This window comes from Vanacampus margaritifer, chromosome 19 (assembly GCF_051991255.1).
Source record: "Vanacampus margaritifer isolate UIUO_Vmar chromosome 19, RoL_Vmar_1.0, whole genome shotgun sequence".
NCBI lineage: Eukaryota > Metazoa > Chordata > Actinopteri > Syngnathiformes > Syngnathidae > Vanacampus > Vanacampus margaritifer.
In genome coordinates, this window is record NC_135450.1 from 7,640,325 (window position 1) to 7,662,228 (window position 21,904).

The 21,904-nt window shown below is 38.4% G+C and overlaps 2 protein-coding genes across 5 annotated transcripts in view; both read right to left on the reverse strand.

Moving 5' to 3' along the window:
- Positions 1-5,470, reverse strand: part of adgb (androglobin) — a 45,250-nt gene extending 39,780 nt beyond the window's left edge. For 2 of the 4 annotated variants that reach the window (XM_077551912.1, XM_077551909.1), the window contains exons 1-6: positions 5,331-5,470; positions 5,050-5,186; positions 4,139-4,271; positions 3,959-4,057; positions 2,065-2,136; positions 715-894 (exon numbers count right to left, since the gene is read on the reverse strand). In XM_077551912.1, the coding sequence (XP_077408038.1) occupies positions 715-894; positions 2,065-2,136; positions 3,959-4,057; positions 4,139-4,271; positions 5,050-5,114 (549 nt within the window). In that variant the 5' untranslated portion in view covers positions 5,115-5,186; positions 5,331-5,470. Of the gene's footprint in view, positions 1-714; positions 895-2,064; positions 2,137-3,958; positions 4,058-4,138; positions 4,272-5,049 lie in introns of all 4 variants that reach the window. The other 2 variants (XM_077551911.1, XM_077551910.1) reach the window with 2 other exon arrangements.
- A 685-nt stretch (positions 5,471-6,155) lies between these two features.
- Positions 6,156-21,778, reverse strand: rab32a (RAB32a, member RAS oncogene family). The gene is made up of 3 exons (XM_077551920.1): positions 21,388-21,778; positions 13,781-14,058; positions 6,156-7,200 (listed from the first exon to the last, which is right to left on the reverse strand). The coding sequence occupies exons 1-3, from the start codon at positions 21,599-21,601 to the stop codon at positions 7,051-7,053; spliced, it is 642 nt and encodes a 213-aa protein (XP_077408046.1). The 5' UTR covers positions 21,602-21,778; the 3' UTR covers positions 6,156-7,050.
- Positions 21,779-21,904: the final 126 nt, after the last annotated feature.

Sequence of the window (21,904 nt, forward strand, 5' to 3'; positions counted from 1 at the left end):
CTCATCTGTTGGAAACAAACAAACAGTGAGTTTGTGTTTTAGCACACTGTGTGGTGTCAGGACCTGTCTGGGGCGGTGTTCTCTGCGAACAACAACACTGCATAGAGGAGAGCGCTGCACAGACGGCCGTTAATAACCTGTTCACAGCTGCGCCTGTCTCCGACCCGAGCGGTACGTGATGTAAGTTTTCGTTTTTTGTCAAGCTACTGCCCCATGGAGGTTGGTAGAATCCAGCGCCCAAAAGGGCAGAACATTAAATATAGCCAGTCTGAACCAGGCCGCGGCTATCCGGAGGAGGGTTAAATGGAGGGCAACTGGATTTGGAGTAGTGTATACTTGACTTCCAAATAGCTTCTCCTTACTCCAGTTGCCTTTAATCCAAAGCTCCCTTAATGTGAAGAACAGTGTGAGAAAAAGAGAATGATAGTGATAGTGTGGATTAAAAAAAAAAAAAAAAAAAAAAAGACCATGAAAGAATGAGATGCTTGAGGCAGCGAAAGGAGCGGTTGACGAGCAAATAATCAAGCCAGGGAGGAGCTGGGAACTTGCCATCACAACAACCATGTTTGCGACCACTGTTTCATGTTTTATTAGGCCAATGGAGATGATGATGTAACACCATATTTTAACGACCATTCTTTTGCTGACAATCAGGAAGAATTCTGCATCATAGTGACGCATTCTGGGTCCATTTTCCGCATGACAGATACTCACCATCCAGAAGAGTCGGACAAAGTATTTCCCGTAGATATTGAAGAGTGGCACGTGGCCTTTTCCCGTCTTGCACAGAGAGTAGATGTGCTCCCAAGGTTTCCAGCCATGTTGGTCTGAAGCTTCCGGGTGGTGAAAGACTTTCCAAACGATGTAGATCTCACTGATTATCCACCTCATTAGCTTGGACAAAGAAAGCGAGAACAATATGCAAAATGTTTCATTGATCACTGGATTCGGAGAATAAAGATACTACCTGCTTCAAATTTGCTCCAAAAACGTACAAATATGTTGTTTTTTTGTAAATATTTCAAGTGTCCCAAACACGTATTTATAAGATTTTATGTTGTTGTTTTTAATGCTAGAGCACACAGAAGGCTTTGATGCAGCCTCTCAACTACAGAAAACGGTTGAAGAAATGGTAGTTATTACAAAAACGGCCAGCAGGTGGCAGCAGAGCAAACAAGATCAACCAGGGCCATGTTGGAAAAAAGGTAATTTACCCACAGTTCTAAACAGATTTGTGAACAATGATTAAACTTAGTTATATTCCAATGCTAATTGCTGTAAAACGGAAACAAATACAAATATAATTTTTTCCTGATGAAAGAACTCTAATCTTTCTTTTGGTAGGTTCCATGTTTTTATAGCAATAGTACACAATATTCTGTGGGCCTTGCAAAATCAGTCAAAATCCAGTCAGACAGCCGGGAGCGAAGGGGGTTGCTTCAGTGAAAATGGCTGGGAGCCTGTTATTGAAATCAAAAATGTTTTTAAATTAACTCATTCACTCCCAGTCTCTTCTTCCATCAGAAAAAAAGGTATATTTCTATCTGTTTCCGTTTAGCAGCAATTAGAATTAGAATATAGCTAAGTTTCATCATTATTCAGATATCTGTTTAAAACAATGGGCAAAAAGCTTTTTGGCCCTGGTTGATCTCTTATACTTGGCTGCCACCTGCTGGCTGTTTTTTGTAGTAAATACCATTCTCTTCAGTTCAGAGGCTGCATCAAAACCTTCAGTATGCTCTAGCATAAAAAAACATAGAAATACGTCTTTGGGACATCGGTAAGAATTAAAATAGAACATATTTATACGTTTTTGGGAGCAAATGAGTTAAATGAATTATTGCTTTGACACACACTGTCACTATAAAAAAAAGGTCAGTTAGGATAGATGGCTCTGGGATTTTTCTGCCGTTAAGTGCAGGGGCTGTACCGATTTTGGCTTGAAAAATTCAAGGGGGGAAAAAGGCGCATCCTTCGATTTTTCTGCCACTCGGAGGAAAAACTCTGGAGGCCTCTGATCTACCATCTAAATTTCCCTGGAATTAAAAAATAGTGTATACTTACCTCGCTGCTAAGCAGATGTTGGTTGGCGGACACCAGGTCGAAGCTCTGTGTATTCTCAACAACTGTTGGCACCTAAAATAACACATGGGTGGAAATGAGTGCACTCCTACAACACAGTGCCATGCAGCAACTCACAGGTAACCTTTTTAAAGTCGACACCAATGTGTGTCCTACTTAAAACTTCCCCGGGGGGCCTTTGCTGGTCTTAGCCTCACCGTGATACTCCCCTGACTGCCATGTCCGCCATGAACATTCTACAAGCGCCTTAATAGACTCCAAAGAACGACTAATTAAATATTAACAATTGTGTTCGCTGATGGTGACAAGAGATCAACAGAGGGGGCAAGGGAGGCCGTGTTTTGCGCGTAGGAGATGACCTCAATGAGTCGGCGCTTCAGTCGATAAAAAAGGCTTTAGAAATGAGAGATGAAGAGAGACGACATCTCACGCAAACTGGAGACGGCGGGAAGCGATTGCGATTGGCCTTGGCTCCCCGTCGCAGGGATTTAATTAAACTCTATTGACGGCAGGAGTGAAAAGGCAGATTGCAATCTGCCAATGGCTCATTCAAAGAAAAAGAAAAAAGGAAGGCCTTCAAGAATCGCACAAACTGAGGGATGTGGAAGTGAAAAGTGCTGCAATTAAAACATCATTGAGGGACCATAAAGACCATGTTTCCTCATGTGGAGGCTGAGGGTGTTTGTTTTCCCAAGTAAAGAGAGTGCCAGGCCTATTTGGGGAATGGGGAGTAATTTCCATTCATCCATTTTGTAAAGCACTTTCCGAGGCTAGCCACACACCGAGCGGCATGACCAAACACAACTGGAGAATCGCAACAAAAATACAGTCGGAAACACAACCACACAAGCAATTAACTGTTAATTAACCTTCGTGCTATGGAAAATCTGGGACCCCTGGCGTTTTTAATGAAGAAACAATGTCTTGACACATATACCGCTATATTTAAAGGGGAAGTCAACCTTAAACATTTCTTGACAATAAGATCTTATATGTGACCTCACGAGTCTAAACATGACATTCTGATCAATATTACATTTGTGGAATGCGAGTTATGCAGCGAAATCCAGTCGTTTTTATCCATCTCAGGGGGCTTCCATTTTGCCACTTGCTGTCGACTGAAGATGACATCACACTTGCTCAGGCACCTGTTTACTGAAGCTGAGCTGTGATTGGTTGTTACCTGAGCCCTGAACAACTGTGATGTCATTTTCACTCGACAGCAAATGGAAAAATGGCCGCCTTCTGATAATGACAAAAACTGCTGGATTTTGCTGCTTAACTCATATTCCACGGTAGAATACCGTATTGGGGTTGTACAGAACGTATTATTGGCAATACATTTTTGGGGGTTGACTTACACTTTAAAAGGTGGCGTTTAGAGTGATGAAAAAACAGTAAAGGAGCAAATGAGACTCGTAAAATTCTTGACCAGGTAGTTAACAAAAGTTAAAATAACGGCATCGACGTTAACATTTCCATCGGGTCATCAGGAAACTTGATCGGCTTTCTTATTCTGCATTTAATTGATTATATACTCCATAAAAATACAACATCAAACCGGTAACATTTCGTTTTTGGCGATACTTTATCATGAATGTGCTGCTGGCAATGTAGCAACCTTGGCGTCCTGCCAACCAGTCCGGTGTGTAACAAAGTCTACTGGGATAGGCTCCAACTCTGTGACGCGACTGTGGACAAGTGCTATATATAGACAGTAATGGATGATGGTAAAAGGATCATAATGAACTTTATCTTTACAGGTGCCAGGGTTGTAAGAATGGCTTCTGCATTTGTTTTTAAATCAGGTCTGGAATACATCCTAGCAATAAATGGAGAGAAAATAAATGGGCTGTATTTTAGTTGTAAGGTTTACCATGTTGACAAGAAACTCCATAGGGCGCCTCCAGTACTGCACATTCAAGGAAGCCGGAAGGCATATTTTCCCCTCTGGATCCTCAAAGAACATCTGGAGCTGTAACAGAAAAATATCAAATGCAGCTAAGGTCATTATTTGATTTGTCTTCCGTTTAAGTTTCAAAAGGGTTTCCTTTACATTAGGAGGAGGAGGCTTCTTTGGATCTTCTGCTTTGCCCGAGTCCCATTTCTCCCTGTAGACGTCGCCATCATTCCACTCGGGCCACACGTCGTCCAGGCTATCAGTGGAAGTGACTGGTACTGAACATACTCTGAAATTGGAACAGGAAGTTAAACGACTCCCTGCTACAGAGTCTGTCAGCTGTTTTAGTTTGGTCTGAAGCTATACTCGTTGGGTTAACAAACTTGGCGGGGGAGTGAAATATTTCACACACAGTTGCTACTTAAACAGCTCAGGAACCCCATCCGTCCATTTTCTGTTGTGCTAGTGTTCATCAGAGTCTCGGGTAAGCAGGAGCCCAACTTGACTTTGGGCGAAAGGTACACACTGGACTGGTCGCTACCCAAATCGCAGAGCACATCTAACAGCCATTCACAATCACAGCTATGAACAATTTAGAATCTTCAATGAGCTTAATGTGCCTGTTTTTGCCATGTGTGAGGAAGCTGTAGTATGTGCACATTCCACACGAGTCAAACTCAGAACCTCAGAACTGGCCACTATTTCCAATGAATTTAGAGTATTCAAGTATTCAAACATAACACACATGTTTGTAAAAGAGCTCAGGGAAACTCATTTGTGATCTATACAAAACACATTTTACAGCCATCCATATTGCAACTCCAAACTTTTTAGTCCTTTTCCCAACAAAGTACACCTCCGTTTGACAGTTTCAAACGCAGTTCTACCCAGACTGTAATGAATTATAATAAATGTATGAATTTACACATATATAACCCTACAACCAAACAAAAGAGTTTAGGTACCAATGTGGAACTGCTACATTAAAAAAAAAAATGTTGCAGGAAGCTTATGAATAAATTGGGTTTGTGCTAAATCTACATAATAAGACGAAAACACAAACTCACTCTGTCGGCACGTCAGATATTTTGCTGGAAGTGGACTCCTTCTTCTTGACCTGGCCTTTTGACATTGTGTGTCAAGCAAATCCCCCGTCGTGATACGTCCTTCAATATCACCCTTCCACCCTGCAAAGTGGGTCAGACTAAAAACAAATTAGCCAACGCCATTTTCTCACTAAGCAATTAATGGCGAATTGGCCGTACGGGAAAGAAAGTGAACCGAATGGAATTTTGAGACGTAACTTGTGACAGGTAGTTAACTAAACGCAACGTGAAAACAAACTCACTTAGTGCGCTGGTCGGATAAAGACACTTTACTGGATATGGACGGGTTATTTTGTATTTGTGTCGCTGACATGAAGTAGTATTCGTAGTGTTAATTTTCTAAAAAGCTAGCACCCCACAGGTGCGTAGTGTACCCTTTTCCGGTCTAGCACTGAAATGTTTTGTGCGTTTCCAAGGTAACGTAGGCGGAGTCTTGAGTTGTACGTCTTTTGTTGCTATGAGGAAGTCTGTCTGCTTTTTCCTCGTTATAAGGACAACAAAAACAAAATATCGAGTAAATAAATTTAAATAAATAACTTGTTACAGAGAGCTGGGTTTTAAGAAGGTTTTTCCTTAATAACCCATGAACAAATAAATACAACATTAGTACTACTACTTTATCTGTGTGTATTCTTGTATTATTATTATTATATTTTATTTGGCTATGTTTATTATAATTTGAAATACTTTCACGATTAATATTATTGTTCATTTATTTTTATTTTCCAGTTTGTTTTAAAAACATTTAAATATTATTGCTATACAACAAATTCCATAAAACAAATCTTTTTCACAATGAATACATATAATAAAATATATATATATATATATTTGTAATAATAATAGCCTAATAATAATAGTAGTGATTACAGTACATGCAATAAATGCTCTTAATTTAAAAAAATCTTTCAAACCAAACTTTTAAGTCTGAGCAAAAGATCACAATTTATGTGTTTGAACTGTTCATAATTAACCAAGTTTCATAAAAGCAATCACTATAATGCTAATGGCACGAAAACATCAGCAATGCTGTTGTATTGTAAATGAATCCACACCAAGGCAAAACACACAATTTAAATACAATTTAATCTAGACAGCATGAGAGCATTTTCCAAAACCAGCAATCAATATACATTAGTAAAAATGTTTATTCTTCTCATCATATTTTCCACACATAAACCTAACAATTCTTCATGCACAATGTACAAGAGAACATTTTCATCTTCATCTCAGATATTAAATAATGGATGACCACCAAGGCACCAAGACAGAGTGTTTGTCTTTAAGTGTTCAAAACAATGTGTATTATTGCAGTATGAAAAAAAAACAAAGCTGCATTTCCTCAAATAGCAGTTTATGTATTTAATTGCAGAGGCATTCGAGGAAATACAGCAACATGTCAGAACTGCTGTACAAATCACTTTTACAGCTGTACAAACAGGACAATAACACTGTTCATGCTTAACTGTGGCGCAGTAGTCAAATCGAATGCAAAGCGACATAAACAAGCGTGCAATTTAAAAGACTTAAAAAAAAAAAGGCTTTATAGCCCTTCTGTGTACACAGTGGCAAACACTCCAAAGTTAAGTGTCTTACACAAGTAAAAAGCAGCAAGGGACTGCAGGTTCTCTAACGTAATCATAATAATAATTCATCAAAAAATATTCCCAGCCCTTGCCGTCAGGTAAAGTCCAGGTCCAACAAACCAACTTGAAGTATTTAGGGGCTGGGATTAATTGTTAGTGGTGGAATAAACTGTCAACTAAACAAACACATAGTGGTTTGAAGGTGGATGATACAGCAGTTATTTTGGAGGACATCAAGATAACATTTTACTGTAGGGAAAGCTACTATTCAAAAACAAAAACCAAGCCTCAGTCTTCCTGGAGTTGTCCCAAAACATTCCCGCCCTGGGTGTGTTTTTGGACCTGTGTTTGCTTGTTAGTGTGGATGTATTGAGTGTTAGCAGCAGCCCGGCTTGCTCTCTGCCGCCACAGTTTCTTGGTCCAGTTTGATGCGGTCTCCGTTGCTCTCCTCGTACGGCAAGCCCTTGTCATTGGCCAAGATGTTCTCCACCAGGAATTTGGCTGCCTCGTCCACGTTGATATTGTCCTGTGAGAGGAGCAGAGTGGGACTGATCATTCGATGTTTTGATTGTAAATAGGGCAGCTAATATATATATATATATATATATATATATATATATATATATATAGAACAGACTAGCCACGACACTAACGTGTATTTGAGAGATCATTTGAAAATAGTAATATTTGCAAAGATTTATAGAAATAAAGTGTTGCGTATTGTTACTCGGGTTAGGGTAAACGTTTCCATTGTTGATAATTATTGTGAGAAATCATGAACATGATCAATGTCTTAACTAGGGGTGTCATGCAAAAACAAAAAAAAAGTAATCTGTAATCGTAGTTAATCTCATGAATTCATTAGTTAATTAGATTCATCACAAACTTTACATCTATTCTAAATGTGCAATAAAATAAATATACAATAAAATATTGTTATAAGTTTTCATACTCTTGTTAACATAGAAGTGGAAAAATATATTAAATAGAAATAGGGCTGCATCTTTTAGTCATTGATACAGTAATTTCATAATAATTTGTAAAATTGAGTTGTACTGTAAAAAATGAGTGTGATATTGATTTGTGTTGGTCATTTTTCTGCCACTAGATGGATAATTGCATTTGTTAGACAGTGACAGCTCAGTGCATTTTTCTTTTCATATTAAGAGCTAACTAATCTTTAAAATGAAGTATTTTCTAAAATTGTAAAATACAACTTGACCCCAATCTCCACAAATATATGCATTATTATTAAATTTATTATTAAATTGTCATGTGGACATGTCTGCTGCGTTGCAACTGGAATTCCCACGGTACAGGCTTTCCAGGTAAGGGGTGGTCATTAATCACAAGTTAAAAAAAATTGTAGCATAACATAAAGGAACTTTAAATTAACTCAAAATTAATGCAATAATTTTAATAATAATAATAATAGTAATAATACATTTTATTTGTAATGCACTTTATATTTCAATCAAGTGCTACAGAGTAAAAAAAAAAAAAGTCTAGCAAAAAGCTTTTGCAAAAAGAAAGGTTTTAAAAGCCTGTTTAAAAATGTCAATAGGCTGTGGAGCCCTCAGCCGGTCACCCCTAGTCTTAACATACATAATTAACATTAATTATCATCAATCATTAATAACGTAATCCAAGGTAATTTTCGCATATTTGTTATTTCAGAGGTCTGTAAGAAATGAATGAATATGAGCTGTCATTCACCGGATTAAAAAATATATTATTAGTATGGTTCAGCCATGAATGACGCCTCAAATCTTGACACGTTGTCCAGCCCTAGTCCCAGTTTTAGATAATTCCTTTTTACACTCAGAAAATGAATGGGTCATCTTCAGTGGTTCATCTTCATCCCCCAGTATTAGGATCCTTTACACAGAACAGTGACAGAAAAAAATGTGGGAAAATGCCACCTTTTCCAGACAGTGTGACATTCGTCTGAATCGCAGCAAGATTGTGCAATTGTGCCCTGTCGGGTTACTAACTCATTTGGTCCCAAAAACGTACAAATATGTTCTATTTTAAATGTTTAGTGTCCCAAAGACGTATTTATACGTTTTTTTTTTAAAAAAAATGTTGTTTGTTTGTTTAATGCTAGGGCATACAGAAGGCTTTGATGCAGCCTCTCAACTGCAAAAAAAATAGTTGAAGAAATGGTAGTTATTACACAAACGGCCAGCAGGTGGCAGCAGAGCTTAGTAAATGAACCAGAACCATGTTGAAAAAACCCTCAATTACTCACAATTCTAAATACATTTGTGAATAATGATTAAACTGAGCTATATTCTAATTGCTGCAAAACGGAAACAGATAAAAATATACTTTTTTTTCCTGATGAAAGAAGAGACTTTAATCTTAGAACAAAATATTCTGTGGGCCTTGCAAAACCAGTCAAAATTCAGTAAAACGAAGGGGGTTGCTTCAGTGAAAATGGCTGGAAGTGAATGAGTTAATGACCATATCCCATTGACAAATGTGAACAATTTATTATGTGTAAAGGAAGCCCCCCCCAATCCATGGGCTAGACAAGCAGTGTTGCTCTGTTCGTCCAGTGCACACATCTTTCTATGAAGTGTTGTGTTTGGGCAACAGCTGGCAAATGATTTTCGCAGGCAGCCTGATGTCAACTGAGACAAAGTGAAAACATTCTTCTTTTTTTTTCGTCCTTCACACTGCAGCCAGAAGCTGTCACTGTAGGTTGAAGAGGTAATGAATATTAACGGCCTTTTCCCTGCCCCTTTACAGCACCGTGCATCTTTTCCAAAACTAAAGCTATAGTTCACAAAGACAAGTCAATCATTGTTTATGAATGAAAACTTGTGACTCGAGTCCAATCTGCTGTTCAAAGCTCACAGTCGTGATCAATGCGAGGCATGTGACTCCAGTCATATGATCGACAATTTTTTATTTTTTTTTCGTATGGGAGAAGCAGAACAACCTCCTGACTTAAGTGGTTCGCTCACTTCCCCCCATGACAAGCAGCGGATGAACGTAGCGTCATTCCAATTGGTCGCCGCGTCACACAAAAATCTAACGGGCGCGCCACGCTCACGTCTCCCGTATTCACATGACGCCGAGTTAAGGCTGCTTGTGTGGGTTTATATACAAGATGAGGAAGTGGCGGGATATTGTGCCAAGCAATAAGACATTGACTGTCAAACTTTGGAAAAGCTACAGTGCTACTGTGGCTTTTATTAACATATATATACACACACACATACATACATACATATATATATATATATATGCATACATATATGCATACATATACATATATATATACACATATATATACACATATACATACATATACATACACATATACATACATATACACACATATATATACACATATACATATATATATATACATACACATATATATACATACACACATATATACATACACACATATATATATATATATATATATATATATACACATATATACATATATACATACACATATATACATATATACACATATATATACATATATACACATATATATACATATACACACATATATACATATACACACATATATACATATACACACACATATATACATATACACACACATATATATATATATATATATATATATATATATATATATATATATACATATACATATATATATACATATACATATACTGTATATATATATATACATATACATATATATATACATATACATATACTGTATATATATATATATATATATAAGATGCGTGCTGCTATATTACATTTTTGTATAGTATTGAATTGCAACATGATGATGGCGCTATTAAAACACTCATTCAATGCCATTGACGGCTATAAACGTCAAAAATTAATTTGAACTATTTCTATTAGTTAAATTTTTTCCCTACTTTTGTTAACAAGAGTATAATAAATAAATAAGTAACTAACTAATAAATAAGTAAAATTTGTGATTTATCGGGAGTTAACTAGTGAAGTCATGCGATTAATTTCAATTTAAAAAAATAATCGCCTGACGAGATGATTATTAAAAATTAGGGGCGTCAGGTGATTATTGTTATTAGTATTTTTACTTCAATAGTTAACTCAGGATTAATCACACATTTGACATCTGTTCTAAATGTACAATAAAAAAAAATCTAGGTTTTCATACTCTTGTTAACAAAAGTAGAAAACAAATGTTAAACTAATAGAAATAGTTAAAATAATTTTTGGACGTTTATAACCGTCAATGGCAGTGAATGAGTTAACAGGTGGACTAATTTGCAAATGCACTGCCTGCCATTCATTTTTAAAATACTGTAGTTAACTAGTATTGTACATCTCTCTGCATGCAATACAGCTGCCATCACAACAACAATGCCATCTGTGCGAAAGACCTCCATTAGTTGTGTGGGTTTAGCAATGCTATAAAGAATATCTGCAGTATAATGGGACACTCAATTGAGAGCAGACCACCACTGAGGCAAAAAAAGTGAAGAAAAAAAACATTACGTAGCATCATAGTTGTGAAAAAAAGAAACAATGTGAAAAAGGCTTCCAAAAACTAATTCTGTCCACATGTGAGAAGAAAAACATTCAAAGAGACAATACAAGCCCAAGCCTTTTTTTATGCGGAAAAAAAAAAAAAAAGAGCACAGCAACAAAAACTTGGTAACCTGTGACATCACTAACGAAACACAGCAATACAATTATCTCTCAGATGACCTATAACCCTGTTAGCTATCTGGACTGCAGCATCCCTCAATCACTGTCATGTGATATCTCCACAGCCACGGCAGGCTCAAGACATCTTGAACTAGTTTGCAAACGCCTTCGTTGAACAAAAGGCAGAGAGGCTTTCGTAACTGGCATGATGATTGCACCACACGGAAAGAAGAAGCGCGCTCGGCTTCCCCTGCGGGACGACTTGTGTTTCCCATGAGGGGAAGTGCGCTCGCCATTTTAACGACCACATAGCGTTGGCTGAAAACATTTCTACCGCACCACAAGATACACTGATGAGACAAAAGTATTGGGACACATACTTGTGGCATCTGTAGGTAGTGTTAGTGGGGAAAACTCATCCAAGCATACCTTTTGAAAGTGTAAAGCTGTCCAAAATGGTGTGTGCGTACAATAAATTAAAAAATTATAATAAAAGGAGAAGGTAAAGAAATAAACAGATTTTATATTTGAAATAACTGTACAAACGTGTAAAGAATTTAACCACAAATGTAATGTTAACATGAAAACAAAACACACTACCTTTGATAACAAGTGACAGTGTGTTTAAGTGTTGCACTTTGCTAGCTAGCACTAACCGCTTTTGGCTAAGCTAAGGCTCAGATTTGAATCCTTTTCACAGAGGCTGTTTCCTACGCACAACGGCCAAAGGGCTCTACTTCCTCAACCAGCATAGAAAAAAAAAATCCGGTTTGGGAGTGCACAACGCTAGCAGAGTTCTGGGACACAGCTCAGCACAAAATTTGAACTTCTATGACGTCAACAACGGTGGTGAAATGCAGACGAATGAACGGGCTGTCATCTTGCTTGCATTATTGTATATTATATTCATATTCTAACCAGTGTTTCCCACACCATGTTAATACTTGGGTGGGCCACCCCAGTAAATTGGCCACCACCCAAGAAGTTTTCAAGAAATTTATAAAAAATATATTTAAAAAGAAAAAAAAAGTATCGCGACAGAATATACCGCATGTAACGTTAGTTCGCCGTCACTCACTTCGTGAGGCTAGAGGAGACGTAGTAACAGGACTGAGACCCACCTCCCGTCCAACACGCCGGAGTCCACCCACCCAAGTAGATTTCAAATCTGTAGGAAACACTGCTATCCCATTTCATCAACATTTGTCACACAAGGCGTCAGACAGCATTATGCTAATTGGGCCCATGAAAAACAATTAAACCCGGACATTTTCATGAATTTATAAACAACCCCCCCCCCCCCCCCCAACCTAGATGAGGCATCTAAGTTAGCGGACATGTCTATGCAAAAGAGGACATTTTGTCACCCACATTATGCTATTTGCTATTTAGGGAAGTCTCCAATTCAATTAGCATTCGGATTTGGATTTGTTCCAAATTTGATTTTCAGGTTCCACTGTATGTTATCTAGGCTCAGACTTAATGAATAACAAAAACTTTATACTAGGGTACGGAAGAGGATTAGCGCCAGCGAAGAGTGAAAAAAAAGTTTGGCAGGATTCACACTTTATTTAGGAATTCTGACTTTAAAGTCAGAATTCTGACTTTAATCTCAGAATTCTGACTTTAAAGTCAGAATTCTGACTTTATCCTCAGAATTCTCACTTTAATCACAGAATTCTGACTCTAAAGTGAGAATTCTGTCTTTATTCTCCTCAGAAAGTCAGAATTCTGACTTTATTCTTAGAATTCTGACTTTAAACTGAGAATAATAGTAGCACTAATAAAATCAGAATTCTGACATTAAACTGAGAATTCTGACTTTATTCTCAGAATTCTCACTTTATTCACATAATTCTCACTTTATTCTAAGAATTTTGACTTTGAAGTCAGCATTCTCACTTTAATGTCAGAAGATTTTGGCAAGATTTTGACTTTATTCTCAGAATTCTGACTTTAATCTCAGAATTCAGATTTTAAAGTGAGAATTCTGAGAATAAAGAACAGAAATTCTGACTTTATTCACATAATTCTGACTTTATTCTCAGATGTCAGCATTCTCACTTTAATGTCAGAATTCTGAGATTAAAGTCAGAATTATGATTTAAAAGTCAGAATTCTGAGAATAAAGTCAAAATCTTGCCAACCTTTTTTTTCTCTTCACTGGCCCCAATCCTCTTCCATACTAGGGTGACCAGTTTGTCCATATTAAAAATTTCGCAGAAAATCAAATACACAATAAATTATCACCAATAGCTATTTATACCAAATTTAATCGCTAGTCAATCTGGTGACCAGTGGTTGTATTATTGTTTAAGCCTAATGATAAATGCTATCTTGGTTGACAGTTCAACAGTGCCAATCTTTCTTGCTCGCTCCCGGCAGCTATTGGAAGCTGGCTGTACCGTTTACTTCGCGCCGGTCCCGCACTGTAACATTGGAAATATGCCGCCAGGAAAGCTCACCTTGGCAGACGTCTCGAACCAGCCCAAGAAGCCCGTCTCCTTGCAGAAATTTTCCATGAGCGTGGAGTTGTTGTAGCCCTCCTTCTTCTGGTCACACTTGTTGGCTAGCAGTACCGAGGGGATGGGGCTGCCGTTGGCCAGCTTCACCTTGCTGTCCAGGTCCTGCTTCCACTTGGACACGGCCTCGAACGTGGAGCCTCTGGTCACGTCGAAAACCACAAAGGCCCCCACCGCCTCCTTGTAGTACACCCGCGTCATGTTCCCGAACCGCTCCTGACCTGCGTGAAAATCAGAGGGATGTTGTTGAGGAACTCCAGTAATAGTCTTCAAACGCGCTACAATTTCACTCCCTCAGCCAAAAAAACCATGACCCACTTTCCTTCACATGCCAGGGGCCTAATCCACGCAGAGAAGTAATCTGCCGTCATAATAACCCTTTTCTCTACATATAGGCTGTCTGTGAGAACATCTGAGGCGATGCATCACAATAGAATTAGCACAAGCATATGAGGTGGCTCAAAGGGCCGAAAAGAAAAACTTTGTAATGGAAATACATGATCGTGGACAACCTTTCAAGGTCCAACTCATTTTGCCCATTCTTGAAAAGCAGTTTACTGTACAACGTATCAACTTCCACTTGGGTGCAGCAGGTACTTAGCGGCCATGCCGGCGAGTGGATGAAGTGGTGTGACGCCGAGCGGGGTGTTAGGGAGTGAATCCACTGTGGGGCCTAAAGGCCCGATGCTAATTGCTCATAATTGGCAGTCTAATTTTAGCTCATGTAACCCCAGGTGAATGCACAAGAGACACGAACGACACAGTGGCATAAAGAGCTGATAGATTCCATTTACAGATTCCAGACAGTTAAAATAACATCTTACACCATTATATTGATGGTTGTGAAAGTGATAGTAGAATTTCTATTGTTGCCATTTTGACCTCAAAGCACCAACTAGCCAAGACATTTTGTTTGTTGTGATAGCACTAGCATCAGTGTATTAGCATCCAGAGCTATGTACATCTATATAAACATTTGTAAATCATTTCAAAAACTTCACTAAATAAATCAAATTTGATCAGACATTTTCAGAAGGTTATTTTTACTGATTACATTATAAAATTGCCATTGGAAATGTTATTATTTTTTACCAATCAGTCTATTTTCTAGTATAGTCAGTGTTTCTCTTGGCCGGGCAGCTTTCAGTAGTACTAGTTTATGTCAATCCTTTTCGTCCAATCAGATGACAGCCTCTGTGTTGCCAAATTAATCTAAACCATCCAGGGACCTTCAGAGTCAGTGGTCCTGGCCGATTTTAGCAGTGGGACTGTTTTTTATATTTTTAAATCAATCAGATTTCAAATTTGACCTGGTTGATTTGACCATTTGGTCTTGGTCAGGGCAACATATTTTGCATCCAACACATCTGCACAAATTAACGTGTTTAATTGATCCTGAACTATTAATTTATGTAGCAGTTACATGTTGTCATATTGTGTTTTTGCATAGAATTGATTGTTTTTAAAATAAAAACATGATAGTGGTGTAATCAAGCGGCAGCTTTAGTCAGGTTAAGTCCTGACTGTGTAACCAGGTACTAAACAATGAGAAAAATACTTAAATTAATGCATCAAATCAGTAAGTTTTGTTGAAGAAAGCATTACAAAACCAGCAGTAACTAAATTCGCGTGGATGGAATGGATTCCCGCTTTGATTTTGTGACACATTCAGTCGTTAACGCTCGGTCAATATGAGAGCGAGGCTGTCAGCCAGTCCGAGTGTCCTCCTCCAGGGAACATCTCCGAAGACTCGCATCGAGCGATTATATCGACACGGTGGCGTGCACGCACGAGTGCCAGCCGTACGGGCTAATGACTTACGTGAGGTATTGACACAGCACAAGTCACAAATGTTTCATCACAGCAAAGTACATGAAGCATGACCTCTTGTAACGTGCTCGCATGATGGATTTATATAAATAAAAGAAAATGTGTGGATGACATGTACAGTACCTTGACTTTTAAGTTGTATTTACACCATAATCAAGTTCTCAACTCAATTTGAAATGTCGTTCCATTCCCCCCAAGACGTTGTTAGTTAGATGTTTATTTAGTTACACAACAATCTAGCTAGCTATCGACAGTATTTTGTAAGCTACACATAGACATTGTCACATAGCTCTCTCAAAAGCTATCTACTTATTTCGTTACCTTGCTTGTTATTTAGTTATTTAGTGAGTGAATGAGTTAGCTAGTTCCAAAGCTATCCACCTAGCTAAAGCCAAACCACTGTATCGTAAGCTATCACGTCAGTCAGTTAGCTATCTATCTATCTATCTATTGAGCTAGTTAGCTAGCAAGCAAACACGCAGGCTATCTATCTATCTATCTATCTGGCTAGCTAGCTGGCTAGCTATCCATCCATCCATCCATCCATCCATCCATCCATCCATCCATCCATCCATCCATCGAGCTAGTTAGCTAGCAAGCAAACAAGCAGGCTATCTATCTATCTATCTATCTATCTATCTATCTATCTATCTATCTATCTATCTATCTATCCTAATTAGTTTATCAGTTGGTCAGTCAGTTCGTTAGTTCGATAGTCAATAAGGAAGTAGCCTGTTTGCCACCATTTGGACAGTCACACACACATTTCATTTGAAAAAAAAAAAAAAAGTTTTGTTAACAGTTGAACCACCCGGAGGTCAGCGCTGTGCCAAAAGCCATTCTATTTTTTAAACAGCCGGTGAATTGTTCTACTCAATAAATAAAGTTACATCAGCTAAAAGCGCTAACGAGTGTCATATGCCACTAACCTAATTAGCATAGGAATGGACAGTGTGGGCATGTAAGCACTGCCCACACACGCTACATTAGATGACAAATGACACATATACAGCTGGTCACATGTCGCCAACATCATTAATACTAACGGGAGTGTGGTGTTATTTTTTGTGCGTGGGCGAAAGCGAGACGATGTCATCATTATCCATAGTTGCTCTACGCTGGTACGCGTTGCCATTGCGTGGGTGTGCACGTTGCCATGGAAACTGTCCAAGCCAGACGCGGCTGTATAGCAAAAGCAGCGGCGGCGGCACTAGTAGCAGTGGTGTACATCCCTCGGATCCCTCCAAACAAAAGTCCAGTCATGAGTGTTGCATTTGGTAGCTGGACCTTCAGTTAGGACTTGCCTAACTTAATTCACTTCTTAATATCATAATTATAGATAACATCAATACTGTGCAAAAAACACAATACAAACACAGCTATGCCACACATAGTACATCATCTGGGGCAGCTAATTAAACAAAATAAAAGTCAACATTTCTTTGGAAAAAGGTGCAAGATCTGTTTTGTTGGCGGTACATTACAGACATGAAGGAAAGTGATATTAGAGTTTCCCTCCTAGTGTGGAATTAAAAAGATGCATGGCATTTTTACAGATGTTAAAAGACTAATTGCCCCCCAAAAAGCATAAAATTATTTTTCCAAAACATTTCAAACTCATCTGACAACATAAGCTTTAAAAATAAAAGGCTTGCCGGTGGTTTCATTTAGAAAAGAATGTAGCCGTGAGCACCTACTGCAATTGTCACGTAATAAAAGTTGCGGTCATGGAGGCAGTTGTGAGCACATGACCACGATGTGATCTTACTGCAGATTAGCAGAGCCTCGAGCAGCGGCCCACTGACGTGCTCTTGTTTTACGTTTACCTTCAGCTGACCTGACGTAATGTGAGGAATTCCAGTGATAACGCTCAGTGTTGCACGTCGCACTTGAGACCAGATGAAGGGCAAACTGGCGACTAGGGATGGGATTTGATGCTACAATAAGTACGGATTTAGTCTTAAAATAACACAGCTTCTAAATAATTGATGCTTGTCATCTGTCATTTCCATGGCAACCCTGGATCGACTACTTCAGCGCTCAGTCTAGGATCCGGGCGGACCAGCTAGGATGCTTCTCAAGTTGTGTTAGCCCTAGCGTCTGTGCTAACGTTACAACTCAGAGATGGGTTAGCGCCATCGTCCATACTAGCATCAGTGTTCATATATTTGCTAGCCTACGGTCCATACTAACATTGTGATATAAAGTTGTATTGGCACATGTGTCAATACTTATGTTATTCTTCAAAGTGGCATTAGCACAAGTGTCAATGCTAACGTTATTAGAGTTGCGTCATGAAATATCACAATGCTAACATTATTGTTCAGAGTTGTGTTAGTGCCAGTATATGAGCTGTGTTAGTGCTAATGTCTTTACTAACGTGATTTTTAATCAAAGTTGCAGTTATGCAAGTGTCTACTGTAATGTTATTATTGAGAGGCACACCATTTCTAGTGTCATGCATTAGGCTACAGTATTTTTCAGTTAGATTATTGCAAAAGTCCTTGGTTACATTATGGTTTAGCGTTGTATTGTGCGTTAGTATATATTATCTGTTGTTTGTTATTGTTCAGAATTGTTACGGTGCCCATGCTAATGTTATTACAAAGAGTTATGTAATTCCGACTAGCTTTATTTACTTTATGGTTTAGAGTTCTGTTAAAGCTAATATCCATGCTAACATGGTTGATGATGAAAAAACAACAACTTTTGGCTAATTCTGTTTTGTGAAATTGTACTGTCCCCTTTCAAATAAACAAATCAAATTAAATCGAATCTAATTAACAATATTGTTTATAGGGTTATGTTAGCGCTAGTGTCCATGCTAATTTTCTTATTCGCGGTCGTTATAGCGCTAGTTTCTAAGATAAGATTAACTCTCAGAGTTGAGCGAGCTGTAGCATCAGTGCTAAGTTAGCATCAGTGCTAACAACACTTTTCAGATATGTCAAGCGTGTGCTCTCGACACGCTTTGTCACAACTGCATTACAAGGAGAGCACGAACATAAACATTTCCCTGTTGTATTTTGTGATGGAGACAATAAGGTATGACATTTCTTTGAAAAGGCTCAAACAGGTGGCACCATTTTGTTTCCTTTGACCTCGCAAATAGCAATTCTATCCAAGCGAGAGTATCAATTTGAGGGTGAAAGCGGGCTTGACATTTCGAGGCTTCAGGCTGATTCCTATCATTCCTTCTAATGTGATGAGCATTAACACTGATGATGAACGTGGATGTTTAAACCTCCTCTCCTTTAATAGCCTGATGGGCGGTTCTTAATGACTTGGTGAGTAAACCGACGTTCTATACTCTTTTACACCACCTTCTTACTTATTTTAGCAGCAAGTCCAGAAACAGAACGACAAAAGCAACATAACCAATTTTAGAACAAAAATTCGAAGAAAACAACAGTTCTTGAGTGCTTGTCTATCTGTTTGTTAACAGGCTACTTCCTGGTTCACAGACCATAACGTATGGACTTGACCGTACAATTTGGCATTCTGAAGAGTTGGGAGAATGAAGAAAAATACTTCCTGGCTCGCAAATTGATAGCATAAGACATAATAATGGTCATAAGGTTATAGTTATGATTGATTGCCTCACTCATTTTCTGGTTAGGAGGCTACTTCCTGGTTCATGCCGAACGAAGAATGACATAAGATTTTAAGATTCTACTGAATGACCGCTACAATTCCAGACTATTTTTTCTTTTAATCAAATGGTTTCTACACTCATGTATGTAGCACCTCTTATACACTTAGAAGTTTTGTAGAAATGAGTTGCACAATTTTGGTGTGATCTTGCTAGCTAAACATCAAAACAACATTTTACACTCTCCACTCGCCACCCTTCTGCTATGCATTCCTACAAATCAGTTGTCTTTATTATGGTCTGTCCCACTCAATTCAATCAAGACATTGAAAACTTCAAAGGCGTTACAGAACATCCAACTGATAACCCCTGTAATGCTAGTGTATTAATTTGTGTTAGTGCATCAATTTAGCATTCTCACAGAATAATCAACTTGTCTCATACCTTTTAAACTGGCATTGAAGAATGTTACCATATTAGTTGCCATGGTGATGGAGTCCAGTGCAGATCAAATAAAAATAGCAGAATAGCTTACAAAATCAATCCCGCGCTGTATTTAAAATGATTTTGTTAGGTATTTAGCGGGTCACAAACAGAAACGCATGACTCATAATCATGTCAATTAAATCAAATTGATTGGTTAGCTAGTTAATTCAAGCAAGGCCTATCAACATGGAGCACCTCCTGAAAGGGCAGCCATTTTTAGGAACAGAAGCGGGGGCTCATATGCTTGACTATGTAATAATAGAATCAGATGATTTCAGATGCTAACCACGATGGCAGAAATAGTAGAAAATGTTTGAAAAAATGTATAAGAGCATTATTATGATCAGTCACATAATCCGTGTGCTTATTAATATGTATCCTAAATTGACACTTACATTACAGCTACCAGCTTGTGTGCTTCCTGAGTGTCACCATCCTGTGTTTACATTGTGTGCGTGTGTGTGTGTGTGTGTGTGTGACAAACAGACGCTATTTGGGCAGGGTGTTTTTGTGTGTGTGTGTCTGTTTCCGACTAGTGAGCGTGAAGATTGATAGAATAACTGGAGTCATGCAACTTGTAATTTGGTAGTAAAGGTCTTTGCAAAAGACACATAATGGTGAAAATAGCTAAATTTCTGACAAGCAGACATCATGGCTTGCCAAATTATTTATTATTATTATTATTTACTAGCATGGTATCCACATTTTTGTTAGATTGTACGCCATGTGATTTATATCTAATCTAGAATATGTGCCTTAGCTCAATAAAGGTTAGCAAATATTGCTTCCGGTAGTGTTTGTGGATGTTGGATTTTTTTTTTGTCCAATCACATTTCGGTCCCATTGTGTTGCCATGTCAATCTAATCTAACGAGGGCCTTCATAACCACTGCTGGCCGACGTAACTTGAATGACTCAAAAAAATCCCCAATTTTTTTGTGCTCTTTCTAAAATGCCCCATGATGCCAAAAAAGAAAGCAGTCTAAATGGGAAAGTAGTACATTGGTTATCGGTGTCAAGGAAATAAGATCTTACTATGGGACTGTGTTGTTACCCAATTCGATTTCAAATTCATCCTCACGGAGCCAGCCTGATGACATCAGCTTTTGCCTGTTCTCTGATTGGTCGCAAATTTATGTATTTATTTCAGGCAACTTTGACTGACAAAACATGTCACTATCAATCGACACATATTCATTACTATTTAGCGTTTTTTTTTGGGGTATGATTTTGTTATTTTCATCATGTTCTTAGATAAATATTGATCTTTTACTGTAGTACATTGCATTGTTTTACAGAATTGGTGGTTTCTATGTGATAGTTATGGTATTATTCGTTTTATTCATCACCTTACACTCCAGTGACTCCACTGTATATTAAATCAGGTAAGAACGATGTATGAATGACAAATAATCAACATTTTTGGCAGAAATAGAGGGTAATAAAATGATCAGAAATGTGCTTCGGGCCCCATGAAGGTGGGCCGGCTCTTATGGTTGAGTGGATAATAATAACGTGACCTACATTCCACTGACAATTATGAACTACAACGAACATAGAGTGGCAAATGTCTACATTTTTAGATGATTAATTTATTTTTTGCTTTTTTTTTTTTTTTAGGGTGGATGTCCATGCGTGTTTACCTGCGATGTCCCAGAGCTGCAGTCGGACCAGCGTCTTGCTGTCCCAATTGAGGACCTTGAGGGCGAAGTCGACGCCGATGGTGGCTCGGTAGTGCTGGGAGAAGAGCTGGTGCACATACCGCTTGATGATGCTCGTCTTCCCCACGCCCAGCTCCCCGATTACCAACACCTTGAACAAGTACTCCTTGCACTCCGACACCGAACCGCCGGCCATGCTCGCCACGAAACTACAGTACTAAAACTTCGACTCGACTTTTATTTAAGTGGGTGCGCGCGCGTGGGTTTGCGTGGGAGTGTGTCATGAGTTGTTCCTCGCGCACGCAGAGGGGGAAAAGAAAAGAGGGCTGTAACGGACCGGGCTGGTCCACAAAGCAGAAGTTACATTTGTTTCTCCTCCTCTTTCTCCTCCCGCGAAAGTGTCACATGACCCGGAAGCGTCGGGAAACCTTTTTTTCTTTTTTTCCTAGCACAAACGTTTTCTTTACACAACCATATGAAAGACACAGTTCATTAGGTA